General features: G+C 41.2%; 2 protein-coding genes across 5 annotated transcripts in view; one reads left to right on the forward strand and one right to left on the reverse strand.

Annotated features, from left to right (window-relative positions):
* Positions 1-27,875, reverse strand: part of LOC307127074 (uncharacterized protein) — a 74,980-nt gene that overhangs the window by 21,629 nt on the left and 25,476 nt on the right. For 2 of the 4 annotated variants that reach the window (XM_079818057.1, XM_079818059.1), the window contains exons 1-2: positions 2,921-3,000; positions 1,972-2,096 (exon numbers count right to left, since the gene is read on the reverse strand). The exons of 1 other annotated variant lie outside the window; for it this stretch is intronic. In XM_079818057.1, the coding sequence (XP_079674183.1) occupies positions 1,972-2,056 (85 nt within the window). In that variant the 5' untranslated portion in view covers positions 2,057-2,096; positions 2,921-3,000. Of the gene's footprint in view, positions 1-1,971; positions 2,097-2,920; positions 3,001-27,875 lie in introns of those variants that run through there. One more of the 4 variants, XM_079818058.1, reaches the window with a different exon arrangement.
* LOC307127065 (uncharacterized protein) lies at positions 3,315-27,818 on the forward strand. The gene is made up of 14 exons (XM_079818040.1): positions 3,315-3,376; positions 3,764-3,934; positions 4,559-4,905; positions 7,128-7,260; positions 7,382-7,586; positions 14,013-14,289; positions 14,370-14,547; positions 14,661-14,737; positions 14,827-15,007; positions 16,291-16,539; positions 18,681-18,852; positions 18,928-19,058; positions 19,175-19,319; positions 26,148-27,818. The coding sequence occupies exons 2-13, from the start codon at positions 3,814-3,816 to the stop codon at positions 19,285-19,287; spliced, it is 2,184 nt and encodes a 727-aa protein (XP_079674166.1). The 5' UTR covers positions 3,315-3,376; positions 3,764-3,813; the 3' UTR covers positions 19,288-19,319; positions 26,148-27,818.

Raw genomic sequence — 27,875 nt, forward strand, 5'->3', positions numbered from 1 at the left:
CGTTTGAACAAAACCGTGATAATATTGATAACCGTGATAATTTGGGTCACTATAATCGTGATGTTAAATTTCCATACCGTTTCATCCCTAGCTATGATTGGATAAGATTTGCATATTATAATGAGCTTCAGCTCCCCGTCAGTACATGTGAGGAATTGTTTTGAAAACTTCCAATTTTGAGAAACGGCAACCATAATGATTCGCCCACAGGGCTCGCAAAATGTCTTTATCAAACAAACACAATGATTTCTCTCTCATCCACCCGCGATTGATTGGAATGTTATTTTTTATTACTTGTCGCTGGATATAACCGCAAATCACACACACACACACACACACACACACACACACACACACACACACACACACACACACACACACACACACACACACACACACACAAACACACACACACAAACACACACACACACAAACCAAGTACGTGCATCAGCAAAACTTCACTGCAGACAAATCAGCATGATCAAAACTTCAACGATTGTATTTTTTTCTTCAAATATCAAGTCAAGAGAGTGAACAACTCACATCAAGAAAAAAAAATGTATTTCACTATTTAAGATAGCCCATCTGTGATACGTTTTGGTAGCCCGACTGGAAAATCCGTCGGGCTAGAGATTTTGCGAGCCCTGGCCCATACATGTTCTAGTCTGATCCCGAATCGCAGGACAATGAACCAACTAGGGCCGCATCGTAAAATTATTGTAGAGTCACTGTGGTGAGATGGACTTTGTAACGACGTGCCTTTTATGGGTCTTGGGAGTGTGAATGTACTGAATGCCAATGGAGGCCTATCTGAAGCCTTTCTCAGCCATCAGCTTTACACTAAAATATCTTCATATGTGTTCCGAAGATGAACGGAGGTCTTACGGGTGTCGAACGACATGAGGGCGAGTAATTAATGACAGAATTTTCATTTTTGGGTGAACAAACCCTTTAACACGCCCAAAACAAATTAATAACCCTTTAAGTAATGCCGACGTTGTTCCGTGGGAGTTTTATTCAGCGTCCACCTGGCTGAGGTTTAGACGCGCGTATGTGTCTCTCCAGTGTTTCCCCACACATATCACATGTGCGCCACATATTGCGTCTTTTGGCAGCCGCCAAAGCAAATTTTTATGTGACAAAGTGTACAGCAAACAAGCTAAACAAAACCCATAAGTTTTTATAAGCTGTTGACCCAAAAAACGAGCGTTTAAAGACAAAAAAGTGGATTCAGGCCATTGAGACAGAGCACCACGTTATATTACACTGAGAACTACGACGACTAGAGAGGAACGTAATCAGCGACAGGAAATAACATATATAAAACTGACATTTGGATATTTGACTTAACAGTGACAAAATGTTTACTGCACACATACTGAGACACACTGAGTGTCAGGATCCCAAAAATGACCCATTCTTCAGCTGAAGCGTCACGTTTTACTGCCTTTATCCACTTTTGTCTCCTTAAACTCTCGTTTTTTTGGGTCGACAGCTTATAAAAACTTATTTCTGTGTTTTTTAGCTTGTTTGCTGTACACTTTGTCACAAATCAGCAGTTAGACATTGTTCTGTTTTTTGTTATAAGTCAGAAATGACAAGGATGCAGCCTCACAAGGACAAGGATGCAGGGATTGTTTCCCCCCCGGTGTGGGCGTGGCCTAAATACGCTCTGTCTCTATTGTTATCATCATGATCATTGTGTCATTTTTATGATGTAAATTGAAGGAGCAAAAGCAGTATCGGCTCCAAATATTGGCTCAAGAAAATCGGCAGCCGGTATCGGTTATCGGCTAAGGCGGATGAAAAAAAAATTGGTATCGGCACTAAAAAATCCATATCGGTCGATCCCCATTTGATACAGCAAAAGATATTAAGATTGAGAAGAGCATTCTTCAAAAATATCACTCATTTCTGTAGAGCTGGACATTTGAATAAGGATCCGAGTTCAGCTTTGAGAATAAAACCAACCTGTTTGTTCCTCAGTTTCTTCAAGTTTCACTCTGAATGTTTCTTCAATCTTCACGTCTTCACTCTCCTCTTTAATAAATGCCATCTTTATAATTGTTTCACCAGGAGTTTTCTGTGTGTTTGTCCTGTTTAAGATGAGAATAATTCAGAGGAAGAAAAACACATACAAAATAAATCTCTAGGTGCGTCTTAATCAGCTCTAGGCAGTGAGAGTTATAGGCCTTAAATGACGACAAATCCCTTAAAAATAGGCCCTTTTCACATGACGTCACACATGGTTACTTATGAAGTTCCCTTCTACATCTGCCAGAAATACGTCTGGATGTTGTACAGCGACTTTCAGACAAAATTTCACTCACAACACGTTCTAAACTTGATAAAGGATACAAATTGTACATTGAACAGTACCCGTTTTATTATAAAAATAAGCGTTTTTAGGGCCTATTAGTGCTACAAATTAATTAAAGGACACAAACTACATACACATCATATTTAGTTATTATTTTTATGTTACATTTAATGATGAATGAATAAACAATTGATTACGCTTTCATGAAAGTAAACATTTGGAATTGGTAAACTTTAATGACGCCCGTGGGATGTGCATGTGACGTCAGCGTGCTCTGTTCAGGTGAATCATTTGGTGAATCGATTCAAATGACTCGGAGTTTCAAATTGCTCAGCTTCTCCCATCACTACTTACCAGTGCCCGAATTCGTGTGTACGATGCACTGATTCACGATATAAATAGCGAAACGAGACGCACCCTTTCTGTTACTCACGTGCGGAAGAGCTTTACGCACAAACATATCGCTCTTTAGTATTAGATAAAGCATTGCAATGTTACATTCAATAATAAGTGGTTCGTTTTGCAGCTATTGTAAAAACTAGGCAATTGCCTGGACGGTTTGCATCGAATTAAACATTTAAAACGCTTAAAAACACAAACCTTTCTTCAGCCGAATCACAACAGACGCGGGAGCGCGACGCAAACGTGTGACGTCATACTCCCGTACAAAATAAAAGTTCACAACGTTCACAACTTCACATGCTAAAATCGCTAAAACATACAGATAATTAAACTGTGAGTTCGTTCATTTAAACTCTAAATGTATAACATTGGCAAGGAAACGTTTTTTTTTAACAATACCAAGCCTTTTTTATTTCATTTTTGTTTGATGCATTTCTTTAAAAAAAATTTTTAAACTATTTTAATATTATACAAAAATGAAACCTTTATTATAGTCACTAAAACAGGGATTATATGGTGTAAAAAAATCGTTAAGACATATACAGTAGTTTGTGATTTTGGACAGCAAGAGTGTGAACGGGACTTTTATTATGGTGTGTGACGTCACAAGGCTGCGTCGCGCTCCTGCATCCGTTGTGCTTCGACTGAAGAAAGGTTTGTGTGCATTTCACCCGTTTAAGTCGATGGAAACCGTTCAAGCAATGAGAAATTAGTTTATTTACTATTGAATGTAACATTTTAATGCTTTATCTAACTTTAATACAGGTTTTTTTTTTGTGAATAAAGCATCCACTGGCGAGAAACAGTAAACTTTTCCCTCGTTCACCATAAACGCGAGTTCAGTCTCAAACAAACCTGTTATCATTAAAAAGTGTCCATTATAATTTATAAATGAAATACAAAATGTAGATCATGAATGTTTAGATAGGAATATAGTACCGTTTGGGTTCTTTTATTCATTTGAAGTGCTAGTTTTGAGTGTATCTCTTATTGCACCCAAAGATTTTCTTTCTTTTAATTATTCTCATCTTAAACACACAGAAAAACTCCTGGTGAAGAGACTGAGATCCACGTGACACACTATTATAAAGATGGCTTTTATTAAAGAGGAGACTGAAGACATAAAGATGGAGTTTGTTAAAGAGGAGACTGGAGAACTGAAGATTGAAAATGTATTCACTTTGAAACATGAAGAGACCGAGGCACAAACAGGTTGGTTTAATTTGATCCTAAACAAAATCATTAATCAACATTACGAATAGAGAACAATGATATATTCATCCTCCTACTAACATTTTAACACGTTAAGAATGCACTGATGCCACTTTTTCTGATGCCAATACTTTGCAGATACCTTTATAAACCAAAAGAATATGAATCATGTTAGTTGGCTTAATATGTTTAGCAAATATATATTTCCTTCAGTTATTTTCATGCTTAATCCTGCTAAAATATACTGTAGAGTCTTCTGTTACGTTCACTGATCATCATATGTTCAGGGATCAATGCTAGATTGGTTCAAATGTTTCGATACCTATGAAATAATTTTAACTCTCTATTCCAATTTTGATACTACAACAAAAGGTTACTAGCCTAGTTAATGTAAATATAACCGTATTAAAGGTACCATGTCACTTTATGAGTTTTTCAAACATTAATGAGTTCCCCTAGCCTGTATATGGTCCCCCAGTGGCTAGACATTTCGATAGGTGTAAATCTGGGTGTCCTGCTCTGCATCTGAGAAAATGAAAGCTCAGATGGGCCGATCTGGAATCTTCCCTATATGTCGTCATACGGGGAAAGGTTACCTTCCCTTTCTCTGCTTTTCCCGCCCAGAGAATATGGCCCGCCCGTGCGATGTTGGTTTTTCCTCGACCTCGAGAGACACCGGGGCTTTCAAACGAGCGAGGCATAGCAGTTGCTCCGTGTTTGGATGCACAAATGAACACAAAAGTCTTTATTCGGTTCCTTCATCCAATCCTCTGAAGGACCAGTGGGTTAATTTTATCTTCTCTGGAAATGCGCCGACACAACTTCCCAAACTTTTGTATGTCTGCGCCAACCATTTCACCGACGACTGTTTCCTCAACTTGGGCCAATTCAGAGTTGGCCTTGCTGAACGTCTGAAAATAATATCTGGATCAGTACCAACTCTCCTTGGATATGCTAAAAACCTCGGACAAGTAAGTCAACTAGCGTTATTTAATTTGGATGCTTTACTGTATATGGTTAGCTAGCTTGTTTCCCTAATGCTGCGTTCACACCGAACCCGGATAGAGTGTCTGGAGCGAGGGATTTCCATGTTACGTCAATGTTAAGACGCCTTTAGCGTAAACACGCCTGCGACACGATAGACGCCTTTAGCGTAAACACGCCTGCGGCACGATAGACGCCTTTAGCGTAAACACGCCTGCGGCACGATAGACGCCTTTAGCGTAAACACGCCTGCGACACGATAGACGCCTTTAGCGTAAACACGCCTGCGGCACGATAGACGCCTTTAGCGTAAACACGCCTGCGACACGATAGACGCCTTTAGCGTAAACACGCCTGCGGCACGATAGACGCCTTTAGCGTAAACACGCCTGCGGCACGATAGACGCCTTTAGCGTAAACACGCCTGCGGCACGATAGACGCCTTTAGCGTAAACACGCCTGCGGCACGATAGACGCCTTTAGCGTAAACACGCCTGCGACACGATAGACGCCTTTAGCGTAAACACGTCTGCGGCACGATAGACGCCTTTAGCGTAAACACGCCTGCGGCACGATAGACGCCTTTAGCGTAAACACGTCTGCGGCACGATAGACGCCTTTAGCGTAAACACGCCTGCGGCACGATATACGCCTTTAGCGTAAACACGCCTGCGGCACGATAGACGCCTTTAGCGTAAACACGTCTGCGACACGATAGACGCCTTTAGCGTAAACACGCCTGCGGCACGATAGACGCCTTTAGCGTAAACACGCCTGCGACACGATAGACGCCTTTAGCGTAAACACGCCTGCGGCACGATAGACGCCTTTAGCGTAAACACGCCTGCGACACGATAGACGCCTTTAGCGTAAACACGCCTGCGGCACGATAGACGCCTTTAGCGTAAACACGCCTGCGACACGATACATGCCTTTAGCGTAAACACGCCTGCGACACGATAGACGCCTTTAGCGTAAACACGTCTGCGGCACGATAGACGCCTTTAGCGTAAACACGCCTGCGACACGATCGACGCCTTTAGCGTAAACACGCCTGCGACACGATCGACGCCTTTAGCGTAAACACGTCTGCGACACGATAGACGCCTTTAGCGTAAACACGCCTGCGGCACGATAGACGCCTTTAGCGTAAACACGTCTGCGGCACGATAGACGCCTTTAGCGTAAACACGCCTGCGACACGATACATGCCTTTAGCGTAAACACGCCTGCGACACGATAGACGCCTTTAGCGTAAACACGCCTGCGACACGATCGACGCCTTTAGCGTAAACACGTCTGCGACACGATCGACGCCTTTAGCGTAAACACGCCTGCGACACGATAGACGCCTTTAACGTAAACACGTCTGCGACACGATAGACGCCTTTAGCGTAAACACGCCTGCGGCACGATAGACGCCTTTAGCGTAAACACGTCTGCGACACGATAGACGCCTTTAGCATAAACACGCCTGCGACACGATAGACGCCTTTAGCGTAAACACGCCTGCGACACGATAGACGCCTTTAGCATAAACACGCCTGCGACACGATAGACGCCTTTAGCGTAAACACGCCTGCGACACGATAGACGCCTTTAACGTAAACACGTCTGCGACACGATAGACGCCTTTAGCGCAGTGCAATGGATGCAAATTCGCCTCATGCGTCCGAGTGATTTTATTTGGTGCTTTTTGTCTATTCACGCGTTTGAAGCTAATTCACGCCTGGCGCCCGAGTTTAAAAAACTGAACTTTGCCGTCTGTTCACGTCGCATTAACCAATCAGGAGCCTGCTTGTGATAAACTCGATACTCGCTCCGGGACAACAGGTCATCAAACCGCCTAGCACCCTTTCGCCTCGAATGCGCGTCTATTTAGCTTCAAAAGTTTGAATTATACACGTGAATGGATTCAAAATGTTCAAGCGTCCAACTAGACGCGGATTTGACGTCCATTTGCATTCGGTGTGAACGCAGCAGTTGAATGTGGCTAACAGCCCAGTTTCTGTCGCGAATGTAAGGGTAGATAGTAGGGAGTATGTGTGTGAATACACACACTGTAACGCGAGGGTTGTACTCTTCTTTGTTATTTGGATAACTGTAATATGATTTTATCAATTCATTCATTCAAGTATGAATGTTATGCACTAAACATGCTTATCTTCTTGCACTTGGAATATAATTTGGCCGTGTTGTCTCTTCACAGGCCAGCACATCAAGCCCTTACATTCATCTGCCTCTCTCAAGGGATGTTGCCTGCCAGACAGACCGCCTGCCAAAGCGCACTGTAGGCACACAGCTTTCCGCAAAGACCCTGGGGCCCCACTTCAGAAGTGAAGGTATGTACGTGCCACCTTCGGTACATTACTTTTAAGAAGTAGTTAGTAAGTATTCTGGCATTTCTCTTTGCTATGTGTTGTTTCATTAGACTTGCCTTAGTAAAATGAACTTTGGCCGCAGGTGTCCAGGCAACTGTGTCCTGCAAAGATTTCGGTGTTGGGACGGTGTCACCGACACCTTTAAAAAGACCTCGCCTAGAGCCCGAAGAATGCGAGGAGGAAGATCCATTGGAGAGCAGCTCTTCAGTGGAAGCTTCAGACGGACAGGATTCCACTTATGATCCTGCCGACTCCATCACATCATCGTTAGACGACTCCATAAAGTCGTAAGTTACTGAGTGTGAAAATATATGTGTGGCTCGTGGCGCCGTTTGATTGGTTAATGGGCCATAAAGAGCGGTTACGCTCCGTGCGGATGAATCGTGTGTGTTTCGAAGACTATTGAAGAGAACTTATGCGACACAGAAAGGATAGGGACGCGCAGTCTCATGAATAATTAAACGAGGCCTCTTCTCTTGGATAAGGACATGTAGTCTCATGAATAATTAAGCGAGGACTATTCTCATAGGATAAGGACACGCAATCGCATGAATAATTAAGCCAGGCCTCTTCTCATAGGATAAGGACGTGCAGTCTCATGAATAATTAAGCGAGGCCTCTTCTCTTGGATAAGGACATGCAGTCTCATGAATAATTAACCAGGCCTCTTCTCATAGGATAAGGATGCGCAGTCTCATGAATAATTAAGCCAGGCCTCTTCTCATAGGATAAGGACGTGCAGTCTCATGAATAATTAAGCGAGGCCTCTTCTCATAGGATAAGGACGTGCAGTCTCATGAATAATTAAGCGAGGCCTCTTCTCATAGGATAGGGATGCGCAGTCTCATGAATAATTAAGCGAGGCCTCTTCTCATAGGATAAGGACATGTAGTCTCATGAATAATTAAGCGAGGACTATTCTCATAGGATAAGGACACGCAATCGCATGAATAATTAAGCCAGGCCTCTTCTCATAGGATAAGGACGTGCAGTCTCATGAATAATTAAGCGAGGCCTCTTCTCTTGGATAAGGACATGCAGTCTCATGAATAATTAACCAGGCCTCTTCTCATAGGATAAGGATGCGCAGTCTCATGAATAATTAAGCCAGGCCTCTTCTCATAGGATAAGGACGTGCAGTCTCATGAATAATTAAGCGAGGCCTCTTCTCATAGGATAAGGACGTGCAGTCTCATGAATAATTAAGCGAGGCCTCTTCTCATAGGATAGGGATGCGCAGTCTCATGAATAATTAAGCGAGGCCTCTTCTCATAGGATAGGGATGCGCAGTCTCATGAATAATTAAGCGAGGCCTCTTCTCATAGGATAGGGATGCGCAGTCTCATGAATAATTAAGCGAGGCCTCTTATAGGATAAGGACATGCAGTCTCATGAATAATTAACCAGGCCTCTTCTCATAGGATAAGGACACGCAGTCTCATGAATAATTAAGCGAGGCCTCTTCTCATAGGATAAGGACATGCAGTCTCATGAATAATTAAGCGAGGCCTCTTCTCATAGGATAAGGACGCGCAGTCTGATGAATAATTAAGCCAGGCCTCTTCTCATAGGATAAGGATGCGCAGTCTCATGAATAATTAAGCGAGGCCTCTTCTCATAGGATAAGGACATGCAGTCTCATGAATAATTAAGCGAGGCCTCTTCTCATAGGATAAGGACGCGCAGTCTGATGAATAATTAAGCCAGGCCTCTTCTCATAGGATAAGGACGCGCAGTCTCATGAATAATTAAGCAAGGCCTCTTCTCATAGGATAAGGACACGCAGTCTCATGAATAATTAAGCAAGGCCTCTTCTCATAGGATAAGGACACGCAGTCTCATGAATAATTAACCAGGCCTCTTCTCATAGGATAAGGACGCGCAGTCTCATGAATAATTAAGCGAGGCCTCTTCTCATAGGATAAGGACGCGCAGTCTCATGAATAATTAAGCAAAGCCTCTTCTCATAGGATAAGGACGCGCAGTCTGATGAATAATTTAGCCAGACCTCTTCTCATAGGATAAGGACGCGCAGTCTGATGAATAATTAAGCGAGGCCTCTTCTCATAGGATAAGGACATGCAGTCTCATGAATAATTAAGCGAGGCCTCTTCTCATAGGATAAGGACGCGCAGTCTGATGAATAATTAAGCCAGACCTCTTCTCATAGGATAAGGACGCGCAGTCTCATGAATAATTAAGCAAGGCCTCTTCTCATAGGATAAGGACACGCAGTCTCATGAATAATTATCCAGGCCTCTTCTCATAGGATAAGGACGCGCAGTCTCATGAATAATTAAGCGAGGCCTCTTCTCATAGGATAAGGACGCGCAGTCTCATGAATAATTAAGCAAAGCCTCTTCTCATAGGATAAGGACGCGCAGTCTCATGAATAATTAAGCGAGGCCTCTTTTTATAGGATAAGGACGTGCAGTCTCATGAATAATTAAGCCAGGCCTCTTCTCATAGGATAAGGGGCCGGTTGCGTAAAGTGCTTAGACTAGTCTTAAAAGTTAGTCGTCTATTTTTTTTCTTCAAGATTGATTCCTCAATATTTTAAAGTCAGTTACATAAAAAGTTAGATTGGTCTAATTTGAATCAGAAAAGTTAGACTGATTACCTCTTGACTAATTTCTAGTGTGTCAAATTAGTTCTTAAGACATAGTCTAAACATAATGGCTAAGTTTACGCAACTGGCCCAAGGACGCGCAGTCTCATGAATAATTAAGCCAGGCCTCTTCTCATAGGATAAGGATGCACAGTCTCATGAATAATTAAGCCAGGCCTCTTCTCATAGGATAAGGACACGCAGTCTCATGAATAATTAAGCGAGGCCTCTTATAGGATAAGGACACGCAGTCTCATGAATAATTAAGCGAGGCCTCTTCTCATAGGATAAGGACATGCAGACTCATGAATAATTAAATTAGACACTAATGAGTCATCACATTCTGTGACGTTGATCCAAAGATTAATTTAAAGGGTTAGTTCACCCAAAAATGAAAATTCTGTCATTAATTACTCACCCTCATGTCGTTCAAGACCCGTCAGACCTCCGTTCATATTCGGAACACAAATGTAGATATTTTAGTTGAAAGCTGATGCTGAGAAAGGCTTCACACAGGCCTCCATTGGCATTCAGTACATTCACACTCACAAGACCCATAAAAGGCACTTAAAACGTCGTTACAAAGTCCATCTCACCACAGTGACTCTACAATAATTTTACGATGCGACGACAATAGTTTTTGTGCGAAAAATAAAATAAAATTAACACCTTTATCCAACTTGTTCTTGTCTTCCGCGTGTGCCTCCAGGACGCATGCGCGAGAATAGGACGCAGGGCTCTACGGTAACATTTTTCTTGAGGAGCACTTGTGCTCCTAATTTTAAAAAAATTAGGAGCACAGTCAAAAATCTAGGAACACTTTCTGATCAATAACACGCATTCCAATTATAACTTTCCCATTACAGGACGATCTTTGTCCCTTTAAATTAATGCCATGGGGCATTTTTACCATTATAAGAGCAATGCTTTCTAATCTTATTAAATATATGGGTCATATTGTCAATTTCTTCAATTAAAATAGAAAAGTTGTTTTTAAAATGTTAATTTAAACAATAAATTCAGTTAGAGCAATAAGACACAATCAGACTGTTACCAATCGAATTAAATCAGCATCTAAAGATCCATCTTTGCTGTGTTTAAGTGGCTCAGCAGCTCTATCTGAAGTGCTGGTTAGACTGTTTAAGATGACAGGACGCGCGCAGCTCATGGGTAAATAATGTTGTATGAATGTTTTAAATATAAGTTTTTGAATTTAGAAATGGGTTATGTACAAGTTAAACTTTAAAATTTTTATATTTTAATTAAAAAGTTAATGCAAAGTATAAATATGAAAATAAAACCATGTCATTGATTCAATCAGATTCATTCGAACTGAACCGCTTGGAGATGCGCAACAGTTCTGGTGTTGTTTTGATTTTCACGAAATAAACAGTATTGTGGCTAAAACGTTGTTGCTTAACATCAGCTTGTCAATTGGACTTTTGTACAAGATCAGTATCACATTTGCAATCATGCCAACTCGGAGCAATAGCAGTCCGGGACTTTTGGCGCTCTGGCGCTAATAAACAGGGGCCCGTTTATAAGAGCAAGATTAATTGATGATGAACTCTTTCTCAGGAATGTTGCTACACAACTAAAGTCCTGTAGAAAACACTACACAATCACACAATCACACACAATCAAACACACAATCACTACCCTAACCCACCAGGGGCCCGTTCTTCGTACCTCGCTAACTCAGTTAGCCGGATTTGATTGTTGACGATTTGGCATGATCTTGGATTGTTTGGTTCTTCGAAGCTCATCCTGGACTTGCTGTCATAGTAACAGGTCCGTAAACTTAAACCTGCTCGAGCGGCTTATTTAATGTAAACAGGATTAGATTGCATCTTGAGGTGCTACTTAAAATCTGTCCCAGCCACTGCTACTTTATTACAAGAGTTCATTACTGAACCAGGGCAATAATAATAATTTTAAATAATAATATAAAAATTGTATATTGTATATGTATATGAGAATGTATAATACTATAGACACAGCCACTTGATTGAGCGATTTATTTGTGATGGAATAATGAATTTATAATTTTATTGGAGGTTTACACACGTTGTATAGTTACTCTGAGCCGTGCATTAATTTAAGTGATCACAGATATTATGGGATGGCTTGATGCAGCGCAAGAGATGCAGATCATTTGATCTTGACCCTTAAGAAACTTTAATACTGTCACGTTACAAATCTGCTCCAAATTGAATTAAACATTTAATTACAACATTGAAATAAAAATGTAAAGGGTGTACAAATACTGTATAAAATCTGAATATAAATATAAATAATTGGTAATCATGTAAAAAAAAAAAAAGATTTTTTATCATTTATCTGTTATAACCTATGTTGGTTTGGTGGTTTGGCTGTTTCCTTATAAAGGTTCAGAAATTCGTGGGGTTTTTATTGTGTCAATTTTTTTGCCAGGTGGCTTTTTTAATTATATGATGTCATTGCGTTGCTGTCTTGACGCCAGCCAATCGCTGCATTGCGGATCGTGGTTTCGAGTATCGATGCATCTGCCCTCTTCAGGGAACACAAGAACGTGCAGTGATCTTAGATCATTTAATCCAGATATTTTAATCCAATCCGCAAATTCGTTTGAAGAACCAAATTAGCCTGAGATCAGTTATCACGATTAAAAGATCTGGGATCTGTCAAATCATCTCAGATGTAATAAGCAACGTACGAAGAACGGGCCCCAGAACTGCACGTGTCTTGCGGAAGAACATTGCAGCCGGATCTACTTCTCTCTGTTTATGTCTATGGCGAGTCACACAGGGACTGTGCTCGTCCGCAGCGCTGAAACCCAAACTGGAATAAAATAGTGAGAATATAAACACTTATTATATGTGTACCGTAGTGATTCAGGGTAAGATAAAAACACGGTTTGGAAAATGGATTCATGATGTACTCTCATATATACATCTAGTCATTTTTAAACACGAGAAAAGTTATGGACTGCAGCTGATAAAGATTAAATCAAGAACTCATACAGGGGCTTTTTTAAATTATTATTTATTAATTCATAATTAATAATTTCCGACCTTGTTTTTGATATCCAAATGTGGTATTTCTAGTTAATTTGGATTTGGCTGCAAATAAACATCAGCGCGAGGCGTCTGGTATGGCTGCGTCACACCCGTTTCACCTGGTAAACAATAAAGTGCACACGTTTTTTGCACATGCTCTGCTGACAGAAGGCATGACAAGCAGTCGATCGCAGAACGAAACGTAACTGTTGTTCAGTCAGTGTTGATGCACTTTGGCAGCTGTAGTTTTTATTCCGATTGTATTATACATCTATTCATGAGAATCGATCGGGTCACTCGCACCGGTGCGCCTAAATATTTTTTCACAGTCGCACACAGTATTTTTCAGGCGCAAATGCGCCCAAAATGGTCGCTATGTAGAGCCCTGTGACGTAGCGCCAGCGTTCGGGAATCCATGAAATGCACACTCTAACCCCATTTTGAGCACTGCGCCGAGACCTAAAGCACGATCAATGTAGAATCCAACAGCTGAGATACGCGCGTCTTCCTCTGCTTGTAAACAAATCGCTTCTGGGTCATGTGTCCGAACGCCGGATCTGCGCCATATTCTTGCGCATGCGTCGTGGAGGCACACACGGAAGACGAGAACAAGTTGGATAAAGGTGTTATTTTGATTTTTTTTTTGCGCACATAAACTATTGTCGTCGCATCATAAAATTATTGTAGAGTCACTGTGGTGAGATGGACTTTGTAACGACGTTTTAAGAGCCTTTTATGGGTCTTGTGAGTGCGAATGGACTGAATGCCAATGGAGGCCTATCTGAAGCCTTTCTCAGCATCAGCTTTCAACTAAAATATCTTCATTTGTGTTCCGAATATGAACGGAGTGAACTAACCCTTTAAACCCGAAAGTTGAATACAGAAAATTAACTACTTTTCTCCACCAATCAAAACGAATGGATAGTAACATTGACTTCTATGATGCTCAACACTCATAACTCTTGTTAAAATCTCAGAAAATTGGGTTTAGGGTTTCACGACCCTTTATGAAATGTTCAATCTGTTTAACTCAAAATGAGTTTTCCTTTCTTTGTGGTTTGATATAGAGAAGAGCCATCCACTCCCACCCACCACAGCAACAAGTACATTATGTACGAGAGCTGCATCATGGAGTTGTTTAATGTATGTCCAGTCTGCACGGGGGCTTGTGACGTGAGGACCCAAAGGCTGGGGACGTTCCTGTCTGTGAATCAGCAGTGCCCCCATTGCTCATTTAGCAGACACTGGAATAGCCAGCCTATCCTTGGGAGTACGCCTGCTGGAAATCTGCACCTTTCTGCCGCCATGTACCTGAGTGGGGTATCTTTCAGACAAATCGAAAAGGTAAATGATGTGCAACTTGACTGTGAATTACTTCAATTTGGATCAAATTACATGTATTATTTATCCCCCCACACCAACAGGTCTTCAAGGCAATGAACCTACAGTTGTTTCAGTATGAAACATATCGCCGCCATGCCAGAGCTTTCATTGAACCGGCAGTTATTCACCACTGGAAAGTCACACAGGATGTGAATCTGCAGCGGCTGAATCAGGTGGAAAAAGTGACACTTGGTGGTGAAATGAGAACTAACTGTCCAGGTATTGATATTTTACTGAAATCGTGTAGTTTACACAGGGGTTAGATATTGTTTGCAGTTAAAATGAGTGACCTAAATAAAATGCCACTAATGTCACTATTTGAACAAAAACAGGCCACCCTGCAAAGTATGGGAGTTATACAATGATGGATCTCCATACTAACACCGTTGTGGACATTCAGTTGGTTCAGGTGAGTTGTCAAAATGTGATTGGTTGTGATTTGAAAATCAAAGTCCATAATGCATTTTCTATTAATATATTGTTTTTCTGTGTTAACAGAGAAACGAGGTTGGTGGTAGCTCCCACATGGAAAAAGAGGGCCTGACGAGGAGTCTAGCATTACTGGAGTCGCGTGGCGTCAACCTTGATTGCATTGTCACTGATCGCCACCCACAAGTGCAGAAGTTCCTCGGGGAGAGAAACATAACCCATTACTACGATGTCAGGCGCATGGCAAAAGGTATATTGACGTCCATAGTCCATTATACCATACAAAAGCCTTTTCCTTCCTTTGAGTTGTCAGTGATATCCTTTTGGTGAGAAGGACCTGATTTTAGATGTTTTTGAAGCTTGCGTAAAGACTTTGTTGGGGTAACAGCTTAGCACCCAGGACCAGTAGTGAAAAATGAAGACCACGAGTCAGGAGTTAGATTAACTAAAGAAAAATTTACTGAAGAATAGTTTGCAGTTTCATCAGCAGAAACCAGCTTCAAGTCTCACAAGGAGTTCATAGGCTGCGCTCCCTCTAACGGTCTCCCCGCCTCCGCTTCTCGTATATACAATTTCTGAACAGTTATACTGTTTTCAAGGTCTAACCACGTCATTATTGCTATGGGTAATGATTCTGATTGGCTCAGAGTAAATGGACAGTCTTGGTAAATTTCCACACATTGTCAGTTAATCAGATTCAAGTGTACAGATATCACTTGTTGACGCTTTCACCCCGGAATTAGGCACGTAATGACCTTCCAGATTCTGGAGCAGGCGCCAGCTTGCCCAGAACAACAAGCCCCTCATCTTTTAGGATGCCCATAATCCACCTCCAATACTGATCTGTAACACCGAATACTGTGCACATACACAGATTCACAGTCTTGCCAAGGTTGGAGTTGGTGAGATCTGGTCCAAACCAGAGAAGGTTTTCCAAAACGTATTGATAACGTGCTTTTCTCTCAGTGAGAGATACAAACAATAGTACAGACCATATTCATCTGGATTCTTTAGGGTTTCAGTAAAAGGAAATATAAAGAAATAAAATGAAAGACAAATCCATATTTCATCTCTGGAAGCCGGGCTAAATGAGCAATCACTGTTACTGCATTCCTGTTGAGTTGGAGGCGTATGATGCCTCTAAAATCCAAACACACGACAACATGTTGAAATCAAGTGTTTTTGCGAAACATCTCACACCACCAGGACAGATCCTCAGTCACCACTCAGAGACCAAATACAAACTTTAGAAATTATAAAGGAAGAAACAATCATGGGTCCTATTGATATAAGCAAACTCATAACTGGAAAGAATCATTAAAATCATAATTATATAGGAGGATGAATATTGATTGAGGCTTTGATTATAAATTTAATTAGGATATATACAATTATATTGAAGTGGTAGTGGATTTCAGAATCCACCTTTCAACTTTTTCGTGCTTTGAAATTGATTATGAAATGCTACAATAGAGTAATCACTCAGTTTATGAGTATCTTAGCGAAGTGTAATGTATTTTGCTTTCATCGTAGGAATTTCAAAGAAACTTGAAGTAATCAGTAAGCAGAAAGACTGTGAGAAACTCAAGAAGTGGATTAAAAGCATCGTCGACCACATATACTGGACTGCGGCTGGCTCAACCTCCGGGCCAGAGAGAATTGCAAAGTGGACCACGATCCTGAACCATGTTCGAGATGTCCATACACATGAGGATCCTCTTTACCCCAAGTGCGAGCATCCGATCCGCAAGACAACTGACGAGAGTAAATGGCTCCAAGCTGGTATGTCATCAATATACAGGCTAAATGTCAAAACAAACAACTACACATAGTTACAGTGTTAATTTTGACCGCAAATTTTGATTTAGTTTTAGTCATAGTCTTTTGACTAAAATGCCATTTAATTTAAGGGGGTTTTCACACCTACCTTGTTTGGTCTGTATTTTCGGACTTTTCAGTTTGGTCCGAATCAAAATTACAGGTGTGAAACCACGGTCCGGACCAAACAGACGAAATTTGGTTCGACAAAAAGAGGCAGTCTCGGTCTGGATCAAACTGAACAAAGGTTCGGTTCGTTTCTAGTGTGAAAGCATTTTCTGTATGGTTTGTACTTTCAGACCATTAGTTCCTGTTTATGTTTAAATATTATGTTATTTTTAAATTTCATCTAGGCTACATTGATTATGAAAAGTGAAAAGATGCGCAATCTGTCAGAAGGTCAGAAATTATTTTGAGAGAAATTTTGAATGATTTTGCTTAGAAAGCCTTTCTTTAATGTGAATTTCGTTTTGTATAAATTGTATCTTATTTTTAATCAACGTTTAATCAGATAATTGCCTGGATTTAATAAATAAGAAGCAAATAGTCTAGCAGACAATAATCGCGGTAGAGATCACATGCTTTGCACATGAACTGGAGACCGAAACTCAGTAGCTACTTGTCTCACAAACATGAGAAATATGTGTATATAAAGCTTGAAATGTCCACTTTTAAACGTAACGAAAAGAAAATAGTCAAGCAATGCGCACTGTTCAATAGTGGCAACGATATGCGTCCGTTCCTTCATTCTTGTCAAAGACGCTGACGTCAGACGCTCGTCCGTTTACAAACCAATCAATGTCCAGATGCCGCCCACATAGATGATGACGAGTGGACGCAAGTGTGTCATGTACAGTTCTTTAGTGCGCTCGCATAATTGCAATGTGAAACCAAACCAAAACTAACCGAATGTATAAAATGTATCAAAACATGAACTTCGGTTCGGACCTTGGTGCGGACATTCAGGTGTGAAAACGCCTGTAGTCATATTTTAGTCACCTGAATTGTTTTTAGTTTTAGTCGACTAATTCTACAGTAGTTTTAGTCTCCTTAAATCTAATGAGTTTAGTTCAGTTGTAATACATTAAGCATTTAAGCATTACATAACCGACTGTAACTTGAACTGACATTTTTACATAATTTTGTTTTTGACATTAAAATACAGGAAAGAGAGCACAATTCACTTTTTTGTTTGTTTTTTTAAAAACATCTATATGGTTTTTATAACTCTGTATTTCAGTTTTAGTTAGTAGGCCATATAAGGTTAAGCTAAAGCTTCAAATAAGTTTGTTTATTTATTTTTTTAATTTCAGTTAACATTTATTTAGTTTCAAGTAATGAAGATTTTTTTTATGGTTTTAGCTGACTATTATAACCCTGATACTTTATTTGAATATGTGTCAAATACTGGTCTTTCTCCTGACAATGAATTAAATGGGAATTAAATTAAATACAGTTTATTGTGTAACCAAAAACGAATATATAATGCGTGACTTTTAATTATAAAGAAGCTGGAAATACACCGGGACCGTCGAAATACAGACGGGAAATGTCTGCACCTTATTATTGCAGTTGCAGGAGCTCATTCAGATGAGGAGATACAATATGCATTGTTACAACCGTCTAAAACATATTACTATATAAACATCGTAAAGTAAACATTGTCATTATTCGATCGCACTAGTTCATAAACAATTGCCTGGCATAAATGTGCGCTATTCATTGATTTTGAGCCGCGCTGGATTGGGGATGCGAGAGCCTGTGGGCCGTGTTTTCCAGCGGTTAGATCAGCACGCGTTCAAATCAAATGTACGCATCTGTTACACAGGACATCAGTTCTGACTGGATCTCGTCCCTAATCGTCCCTCCCTAACATTTTCATCTCGTTTTTATTCGTTAACGAAAATGACAGTACGTTTTTGTCATCCAACACTAGTTTTTATTTAGTTATCGTCTCGTTTTCGTCAGTGAAAAAAGGTTGTTGACGAAAATTATGACAAATTATTTGTCAACGAAATTAACACTGTATAGTTATTAAGTCACTTTCAGAAATTTACCAGAGATCATTGTTGTAATATTCTGTACTGTATTGTTTTCTAATGCAGCAACTGTAGTTTTCAACAAGTTGGAGAAATTGCTGACAAGCAAAAGAACGCTGGAGGATGTTGAAAAACTGAGCCCCTACCACCAAACTTCATCGTTGGAGGCTTTCAACGCCGTCACCCTTAGTTTTGCCCCAAAGAATATTCTCTTTCCCTTTATTGGAATGCTGTGCAGGTAAAAGAACGTTTGTTTACTCAATTGTAGCCTAAAACATCTGTCAATATGAACAGGTTTTGTCTTGTACTTCAGACTCTACCTGGCTGCTATGCATTATAATGAAAACGCGGACCGACCACAGGCCGAAACGGAGGAAGGGGCAAAAATCTCCTTTCCGAAGGCTAGGAAGGGAGAGTGCAAGGTTAAACCTGGAAAGACCTATGGTATGGGTTCAAATCAATTCAAACAACACATATTTTGGAATTCTACAATTTATTTCTCTAGATGAAAAATCAATTAAATACAAAAACACAGTACAAACAAAACCTTTATGATACAGGTTATGTTGCTGACATGATGGACCTCATTTTTGAGAAAGTCTTTGTCGACCCTACGCCATACACCGATGCGCTGTTGGCCATCCCTGTCCCAGAGGACCTATCAGCACAGTAGGAGAAGCCGGACAAGGAGGAGGTCATTGCCAGGTCATTGAACAATTGATTCTGATCTTTAGTCTTGCATTGATTTATCATTGGTTTGTGTTATTGTTATCTAAACAAATCGTATTATGCTCCTATGGATAATCTTAATTGAATGTAACAATTTTCAAGTGTTTTGTTCCCTCCGATGTAAATTAATCTTGACACTGTCTACACTATTGAATGAAAATTATTGGTGATTTGTTGGTGGAATAAACAGTCAAGACTCAAGACAAGACTTAATTTATTATTTGATTAACTTCTGTAACAAAGCACAGCTTACTGGTGTATTCCTCTCAAATGTAGAGGACCATAGTCAGCTCTGTATATTTGGACGGCATTCTGCAGAGAGCAGACATTGAGGCAGACAGGCTCTAATAATGGATGGTCAACCATGCATGTGAGCTGTTCCTTGACCTCCTGTAGTCTTCTAGAAACCTAATTAGAAGTAGAGATGGTAAGTGTCATTTTCATGGCACAATTAGTTGTCAAACGAAGAGACAAAATAGTTTCCAATTTAGTGGTGAGAATGCTACCTGAGGTATCTCCAAGCAGCAAATATTGTCAGCTTCGGTGGGCATGGTAGCTTTTTTTTCACAACGGCACCTATTTAAAAAGGTAGATGTACGGCCAGAGGTCTGACTAATATAGTCGTGTATGTACATATCAACTCAACACCTGCTTGTCCACTGTCATATATATATGAATATGAATATGACTGAGTGGAGAAGCAGGTGTTGAGTAGAGGTAAATCATGGGTTATGTGTAACATGACTTCAATATACTTGGACATGGAGAACTTTGTCATTTAAAAAATGAACCAGAGTTCAGTCTTCTCTAAACTACAAAGAGTACTGATATAGATGCTAATACCGCTTTAGAACGATAGCAAATCAGAGCAGCACGAAAAGCCAACAACGGCGTTAGCTACATGATGATAACTGTAGCAGCATACATAAACAAACCAACTAAAGTACCGTATCCAGACACAATATTTTAAACTAACCATTCGGAGACGTCCTGCTGAGTTGCAACTTCTTCAGGTGCTTCTCCATCCGGATCAGATTCTGTGTCAAACTGGAAAGCTTGAACGACTGTGTGTCCACGAGCCATTGCGATACCTCAATTGTAAACATTAGCACATGGTACCATTGCCGCAAGCTGGTCAAGGACACACCGCCTCTTTCCTCCTCATTAGCATTTAAAGCTACAGACACAGAAATGGCACGTCCTAAGGAAAGCTCATTGTGGGAATGGCTCGTATTGGCTGTAATTGTGCACCAAGGCTGAATTTCGGGAAAGAGACTTGAGATGCAGTATTAGAGGACCACTAAGGCCTATATAAAAGCATCCAAAAAGCCTTTTTAAGGGTTCCTCATTTTGTTTTGCAGTCTCCTACAACATGTTTACATGCATCAAAGGTCAAAAAACACTTTCTCATTATATTTCACTTTGCCTCATTTCACTTTACCCCATTCAAGATTCAGTCTCTCTAAACTCCTTTCCGTGAACTACTCTGTTCTACTACTTATTCTGGTCATATGGCCCAGTCTGCTCTGATTGGTCAGATGGCCCAGTCTGTTGGGATTGGTCTACCGCTTGCAGCATGTGTCAGAAACAAAACACCTTTCAATCATCCAAGATTTTACAATCCTCTGCGATTGTACGCTGTAAAAACGGTAACAATGGCGGCAATTTTACCATATTAATATTGAATTATTGTCTGATAATTCAATGGCCAGCAATCGATTTTTCCACTTATGCACACCTCAAGTAGGGTTCCAGACTAACATTTGAGAGCGGTAACACCAGTGCCACTAATGGCTCGTTTCCACTGAGTAGTACAGTACGATTCAGGATGGTAAACCCTGATCTGGCTTGCGTTTCCACCTCCAACAGTGCCCTTACTTGATGGGCGTGGTGTATGCCGGAAAGTAGCGATCAACGTCATTCTCGCACGAAGAATGGAAGGGTCCCAAAAAAGTGGTACGGCACAGTTCGATATTTCGGTACCATTCAAAACTTCTGACAATCGAAATGGAAATAGTTGCATACAGTACTGTATTGTTATGTAGCATATAGCTCGGTGGAAACAAGCCATAAGCCATCAGTTGGTAGCGTTGAGCGGAGAGGGGCATACAAACCCTGAAATTGTCTATTTATGCCACAATACCATGGTTACAGTGGCATGGTGGTCCATGGTGAATGTTGGTGCTTTTTGGAGTGAAAAGCCTTCTATAACTTGTTCGTTCATGGCACAATGTTTCTCTTGGTTTCCACTAGGAGTGAAACGGTTGGATCATGGTTTTAGGGTCACGGTTTTCGGTTTGGTTTGGTATGTGCTCAGGGAAAAAGGAAAAAGAACAAATAATCATATACTACAAGCAACAACACAAATAAATACAATAGAATACAAAATAAACAGTGCTTTTGGGTGTCTAAGATTAGTTTTCAGGTACAGAAATGGAATAATCAAATGTAAATAAATATTGCAAATTATAATCTTTACTGTATAAATTAAATAAAGATTGATTATTAAAGTTACAAAAGCTATTCAATCAAAAGCAGCAAGTCATTTTCTTGTCTTTTGTTGTTTGATTAACATTAAGACCACAGGCAGCAGGAATATTAGGCTGCTGTCACTTTAAGACATATTGTACGGATCCAGTACACTAATACTGTACACATGACAAATTTCTGGACTGCTTACTAAAGACATAACCTACTAGGTTTGCTAGGATACTTGCCAAGACCAGCATGTTGATATAATCATTTTGAAATTGTCCATTATATTCTCAATATGGGCGCACTGTCTGAGAAGCGGCTTTATGTGTGTGCGCTTCCGATAAGTGCGCACACAAATATTCTCACAGTACGTGATTCAGTTCCCAAACTTGCTCTTGAATGTCTACATTGGCAAGGCTTAAATGAGTTTAGCTTCAACGCAGATAGCAACGAGCGCTATCATATTGTAGCTTACGGCACTTGCATTGAACAAAGATTACAAAGAGTGACTGTTTTGACCACATTTTTTTAATTAATTTGGTCACGCTAGTGCATCAAATCTTTTTGACATTGAAGGAAGAAGAGAGACTGGTCTGTAGTATTCAACTACTGCAGGATTGAGTGTTGGATTTATAGCAGTGGGGTTACCCAAGCCTGCTAAATGCAGTGGGAAATATGTCAGAAGTGCAGGATGTGTTGATAATGTGAATCAGAGCAGGTAGCAATGTTGGTGAGATCTCCTTTTGGATAGGATTGGGTCTAATGCTGTGTTCACACCGAACGCGAATAGAGCGCCTGGAACAAGTGATTTCCATGTTAAGTCAAAGGAAAGGCGCGTTGACGCGCGTCTGGAGGTCCTGCAGCGTGATAGACGCGATGGACGCGATTCCGCTTCTCAACCCTGGTCCTCGAGGCCCACTGTCCTACAGAGTTTAGCTCCAATCTTGATCAAACTCACCTGCCTGCAGGGTTGCCAGGTTTTCACAACAAAACTAGCCCAAAACAAGCCCTTCGCATTTGGGGGGTAAAATGTTTTTTTTTGGCATGGTTGCCTACTAAAATTTGCATTCCCGGGGATGAATATCACATAATTGGGGTTGCTTCAACCCGTGGACATGAAAAACAGCCCGCGGCAACAATGTTGAAGTAGCCCAATTCCACGGCAAAACCGCGGACTTGGCAACACTGCCTGTCTGTAGCTTTCTAGTAATCCTGAAGAGCTTAATTAGCTGTTTCAGGTGTGTTTGATTAGGGTTGGAGCTAAACTCTGCAGGACAGTGGGCCTTGAGGACCAGTGTTGAGAATGCCTGCCTTATGCTGCGTTCACACCAAACGCGAATAGAGCATCAAAATCGCGTCTAGTTGGACGCTTGAACAATTTGAATCCAGTCGCGCGTCCACAGCGAATTGGACCTGCGTATAAATTGAGCGTTTGAAGTGAAATAGATGCGCATTCAAGGCGCTCCAGGAGAAAACACCACTCTGCCTCTTTTCATTTTCATTAAAAATGTATATTAAACATTAATAGCCACACAAATGTGGTCCAGGCAACTCCTACATTATCTTCATTGCATGTATATTTAAATATCCTAAAAAAATAAAGTTATTAAACTTCTCTTTGCCCTCAGTCAAAACGATTTGGCAGACAACAAATGATAGATTCATGACACCAAAGATCGCCTGTTAGATCCACACAAGACGAACCACTACAGGACATCAGAGCCAGCGGCAGACGGCAGAAGGACTGGCCGAGGAAAGGCTGCCATCGCCGGGGTTAATGAGCGCTGAATGCCCGGTGATCGCCTGGATCTCACAATTTTTTTTTTTTAATAGGCTCTCTCTTTATAAATAAAAGCGTAAACCAATCAGAAGCCTGCTTGCTGTTGTCACGTGGTAAAGTGACGTGATGAGAAACCCTGCATAATTTAAAAATACTACTGTTGTGTCACAAAATGTAGTTTTAAGACTTTTTCAGGTGGGAATGTAGTTTAAAGCTCAAATCTGTGGTTTATTTCTAAAGAGAGCGCCTATTTAAAAAAAAAAATTATTGTGAGCTCCAGGCGATCAACGGGCGCTCATTAACCCCGGCGATGGCAGCCTTTCCTCGGCCAGTCCTTCTGACGTCTGCCACTGGCTCTGATGTCCTGTAGTGGTTCGTCTTGTGTGGATCTAACGGACGATCTTTGGTGTCATGAATCTATAATTTGTTGTCTGCCAAATCGTTTTGACTGAGGGCAAAGAAGTTTCATAACTTTATTTTTTAAGGATATTTAAATATACATGCAGGGAAGATAATGTAGGAGTCACCTGGACCACATTAGTGTGGCTATTAATGTTTAATATATATTTTTAATGAAAAGAGGCAGAGTGGTGTTTTATGACATATTTCCTCTGGAGCACCTTGAACGCGCGTCTATTTCGCTTCAAATGCTCAATTTATATGCGTGTCCAATTCACTGTGGACGCGCAAATGGATTCAAAATGTTCAAGCGTCCAACTAGACGCGTTTTGCATTCTCAACCCTGGTCCTCAAGGCCCACTGTCCTGCAGAGTTTAGCTCCAACCCTAATCCAACACACCTGAAACAGCTATTTAAGCTCTTCAGGATTACTATAAAAGATACAGGCAGGTGAGTTTGATCAAGGTTGGAGCTAAACTCTGTAGGACAGTGGGCCTCGAGGACCAGGGTTGAGAACCCCTGGTCTAAGGGGCAGGTTGTATTATGGCTGGCACTGAGAACTTTGGAGACCTCATTCTCTTTGAGGGGAGAGAAGGTAGAGAATGACTCCAGGGGAAGGTTGGCCGTGAGTAAGTGGTGCAGAGAACTCAAACAGCTGGCAAAGTCATCAGCAGACAGAAGGTGTGGAGGAGGACCGAGTAAAGAGATCATCATGTACATATTTACAAGTGTCTGAGGTGTTGCTGATTTTGTTTTCATAATAAGAGACCTTGGTAACAAAAACTCTAGAGAAGAAAGTGAAGTTCAGCTGGGTCTTTTGCCATTTCCTCTTAGCAGATGAGCTATGGTCACAAAGAACACAATAATCAGAAAGAGCTTTACTGCCAAGTGTGCCCTTTTCCTCACTCTGGAAAAGTACAGGTCCTGGAGAGTGGGCCGGGTGGCACCAATAATCCTCTCAGCAGCGGGCTGTCCGTTGTAGTCTCCCACTGTCTGATATGGTGGCTGAACCAAACCAGACCATTTTAGATGAACACAGGACAGACTCAATGCCAGCTGACTTCCTCAGTTGGCGAAGGAAGTACACCCTTTGCTGGGCCTCAATGTGATTGTCCCACTTCAGGTCCTGAGAGATGGTGGTGCCCAGGAACCTGAATGACTTCACTGCTCCCACAGTGATGTCCATGATGGTGAGTGGAGGGAGTGCTGAGATGTTCCTCCTGAATCCACCATCGTCTCCACTGTTTTGAGAGCGTTTAGCTCCAGGCACCAGCTAGCCAGTTGTTCAACCTCTTGACTCTAAGCAGACTCGTCACCATTTTGGATAAGACTGATGACTGTGGTGTTGTCTGCAAACGTAAGGAGTTTGACAGAAGAGTCTTTACAGGTGCAGTCATTTGTGTAGAGGGAGAAGACGCAACACTGAGGAGCGTCAGTGCTGATAGTGACGGTCCTGTATGTGAGTTTTCCCAGCCCCACTTGCTGCTGCCTATCTGTCAGAAAGCTGGAGATATGCTGGTCCAGTTTGTATGATAGAAGATCTGTCCTGATGGTATTGAAAGCCAAAGCAAAGTTTACAAATAAGATCCTTGCTGAAGTCCCAGGTCTGTTGAGATGTTGCAGGGTGTAGTGCAGTTCCATGTTGACTGCATCCACAGACATGTTTGCTCTGCAGGCAAACTAAAAAGGATCCAGCCGGGATCCAGTGATGTTCTACAGGTAGGCCAATACATTGGGCCAATTTCCATAATGACCAACACAATTTACCAGTTAGCGCCTGGTTTAAGATTTGTTTTGGGTGGCAAACAATGCCACAAAAACCAGTGAATTGAAGAGTACAAACCTTAGTAAATCACTTTGCATGGTTAATTTAAATACTCTCCACCCATAAACTTTGCTTCTGAAACAGAAATTCCTACAAAAATACTGAAATTTGTTTCTCAGTAAATCCCGACAGTAGTTTTTTTTTTGCGCCAAAAGTGATCGTTCTGATGCAACTTTTTGAGCAACCGCCCTCCTCTCGCCCCGTTGTGACGCCCCATGTATAGGATCTAGTTTTATATTGGTTTTGATGCTTTACATGTCTAAATGTTTTGTCTGTTGCTTTGTGCCATTAAACTGGTGTTAATTTGCATTTCTTTTCACCTTAGACCTGACTTCCCTGAAAGAGGAGAGCGAAGTACTGAATGAAATAGAAGAAAAAGATCAATATAACAATCATCATGATTTCATAACTGGAGAAAAAACGTTTAGTTGCTCACAGACTGAACAGACTGCCTCGCGAAAAAGGGCTAAAAAGACAAGAACTGGAAGTAATTTCACCTGCCAACAATGTGGAAGTAATTTCTCTCAAAAAGTAAGCCTTAACAGACACATGAGGATTCACACAGGAGAGAAGCGTCATACCTGCCAACAGTGTGGAAAGTGTTTTGCTGAAAAAGTAAGCCTTAAAAGACACCTGAGAGTTCACACTGGAGAGAAGCCTTACACCTGCCCTCAGTGTAGAAAGAGTTTCAGTTGTAAAGGAAACCTTAAAGTCCACATGAGAGTTCACACTGGAGAGAGCCCTTACACCTGCCAACAGTGTGGAAACAGATTCTCTCTAAAAGGAAGCCTTAAAAAGCACATGAGGACTCACACCGGAGAGAAGCCTTACACATGCCCACAGTGTGAAATAAGTTTCACTCTGAAAGAAAGTCTTAACAGACACATGAGAACTCACACAGGAGTGAAGCCTTACACATGCCCTCAGTGTGGAAAGACTTTTGCTGAAAAAGGAAGCCTTGACAGGCACATGAGAATTCACACTGGCGAGAAGCCTTACACCTGCCAACAGTGTGGAAAGGGTTTCACTCAGATTGGAAACCTTAAAGCCCACATGAGCGTTCACGCTGGAGAGACGCCTTTCACCTGCCAACATTGTGGAAGAAGTTTCAACCGAAAAGGAAACCTTAATTGCCACATGAGAGTCCACACTAAAGAGAGCCTTTTCATCTGCAAACAGTGTGGAATAAGTTTCACTCAAAAAGAAAGCTTTGATAGACACATTACAATTCACACTATAGAGAAGCCTTACACATGCCAACAGTGTGGAAAGTGTTTTGATCAACATGAAAAATTTAAAGTCCACATGAGACTTCACCCTGGAGAGCAACCCTACACGTGCCCTCAGTGTGGGAAGAGTTTCAAACAAGAACGACACTTTAAAATCCACATGAGAATTCACTCTGGAGAGCAACCCTACACATGCCCTCAGTGTGGAAAGAGTTTCAATCAGAAACAACACTTTGTAGACCACATAAGGATTCACACTGGAGAGAAGCCGTTCATCTGCCAACAGTGTGGAAAGAGTTTCAACCGAAAAGGAATCCTTACCAGGCACATGAGAGTTCACACTGGAGAGAAGCCGTTCACTTGTGGGCACTGTGGGAAAGGTTTTAGGTATAAAGTAGGCCTTAAGTACCATATGAGGATTCATGTATGAGAACTGTTTTTATGTCATCAGTAATAACAGAAACGGAAGATCTGGCAGTCGCCGCTTTTCCACAGTGAGCCAGGGCTTTTCAATGGGCCAGGTGGCCAATAGCCGTGGTCCTGTATCACCGAGCATAAAATCACTGTTTCCACCGTCGGGCCAGAAGCTCTGCAGTGCTTTACTAAAACCCTCCCTTAACACTTCTCGAAGTGTGATCAGACTACAAACTAGCGAGATCGCAAAATTAACATGATAAATGTTTTCCTTTGTTTTTTTACTTAAAGCATCAATGTTGTACCACAGTAATCATACAGAAATAAAGTGGTTTTTTTTTTACCATTATTTCACAGGAGAGGGAAGACACGTACTTATTCAGTGACGTCCGTTTCTGTTTATTTGTAGT

This window comes from Gobio gobio (genome assembly GCF_949357685.1).
Source record: "Gobio gobio genome assembly, chromosome: 5".
NCBI classification, from domain to species: domain Eukaryota; kingdom Metazoa; phylum Chordata; class Actinopteri; order Cypriniformes; family Gobionidae; genus Gobio; species Gobio gobio.

Coding starts and splice junctions, on each gene's coding strand:
- LOC307127065 (XM_079818040.1), top strand. CDS start 3,814: ATGGCTTTTATTAAAGAGGAGACTGAAGACATAAAGATGGAGTTTGTT. Junction 16,540..18,680: donor GAGTAAATGGCTCCAAGCTG/GTATGTCATCAA, acceptor TTTCTAATGCAG/CAACTGTAGTTTTCAACAAG. Junction 18,853..18,927: donor TTTATTGGAATGCTGTGCAG/GTAAAAGAACGT, acceptor CTTGTACTTCAG/ACTCTACCTGGCTGCTATGC.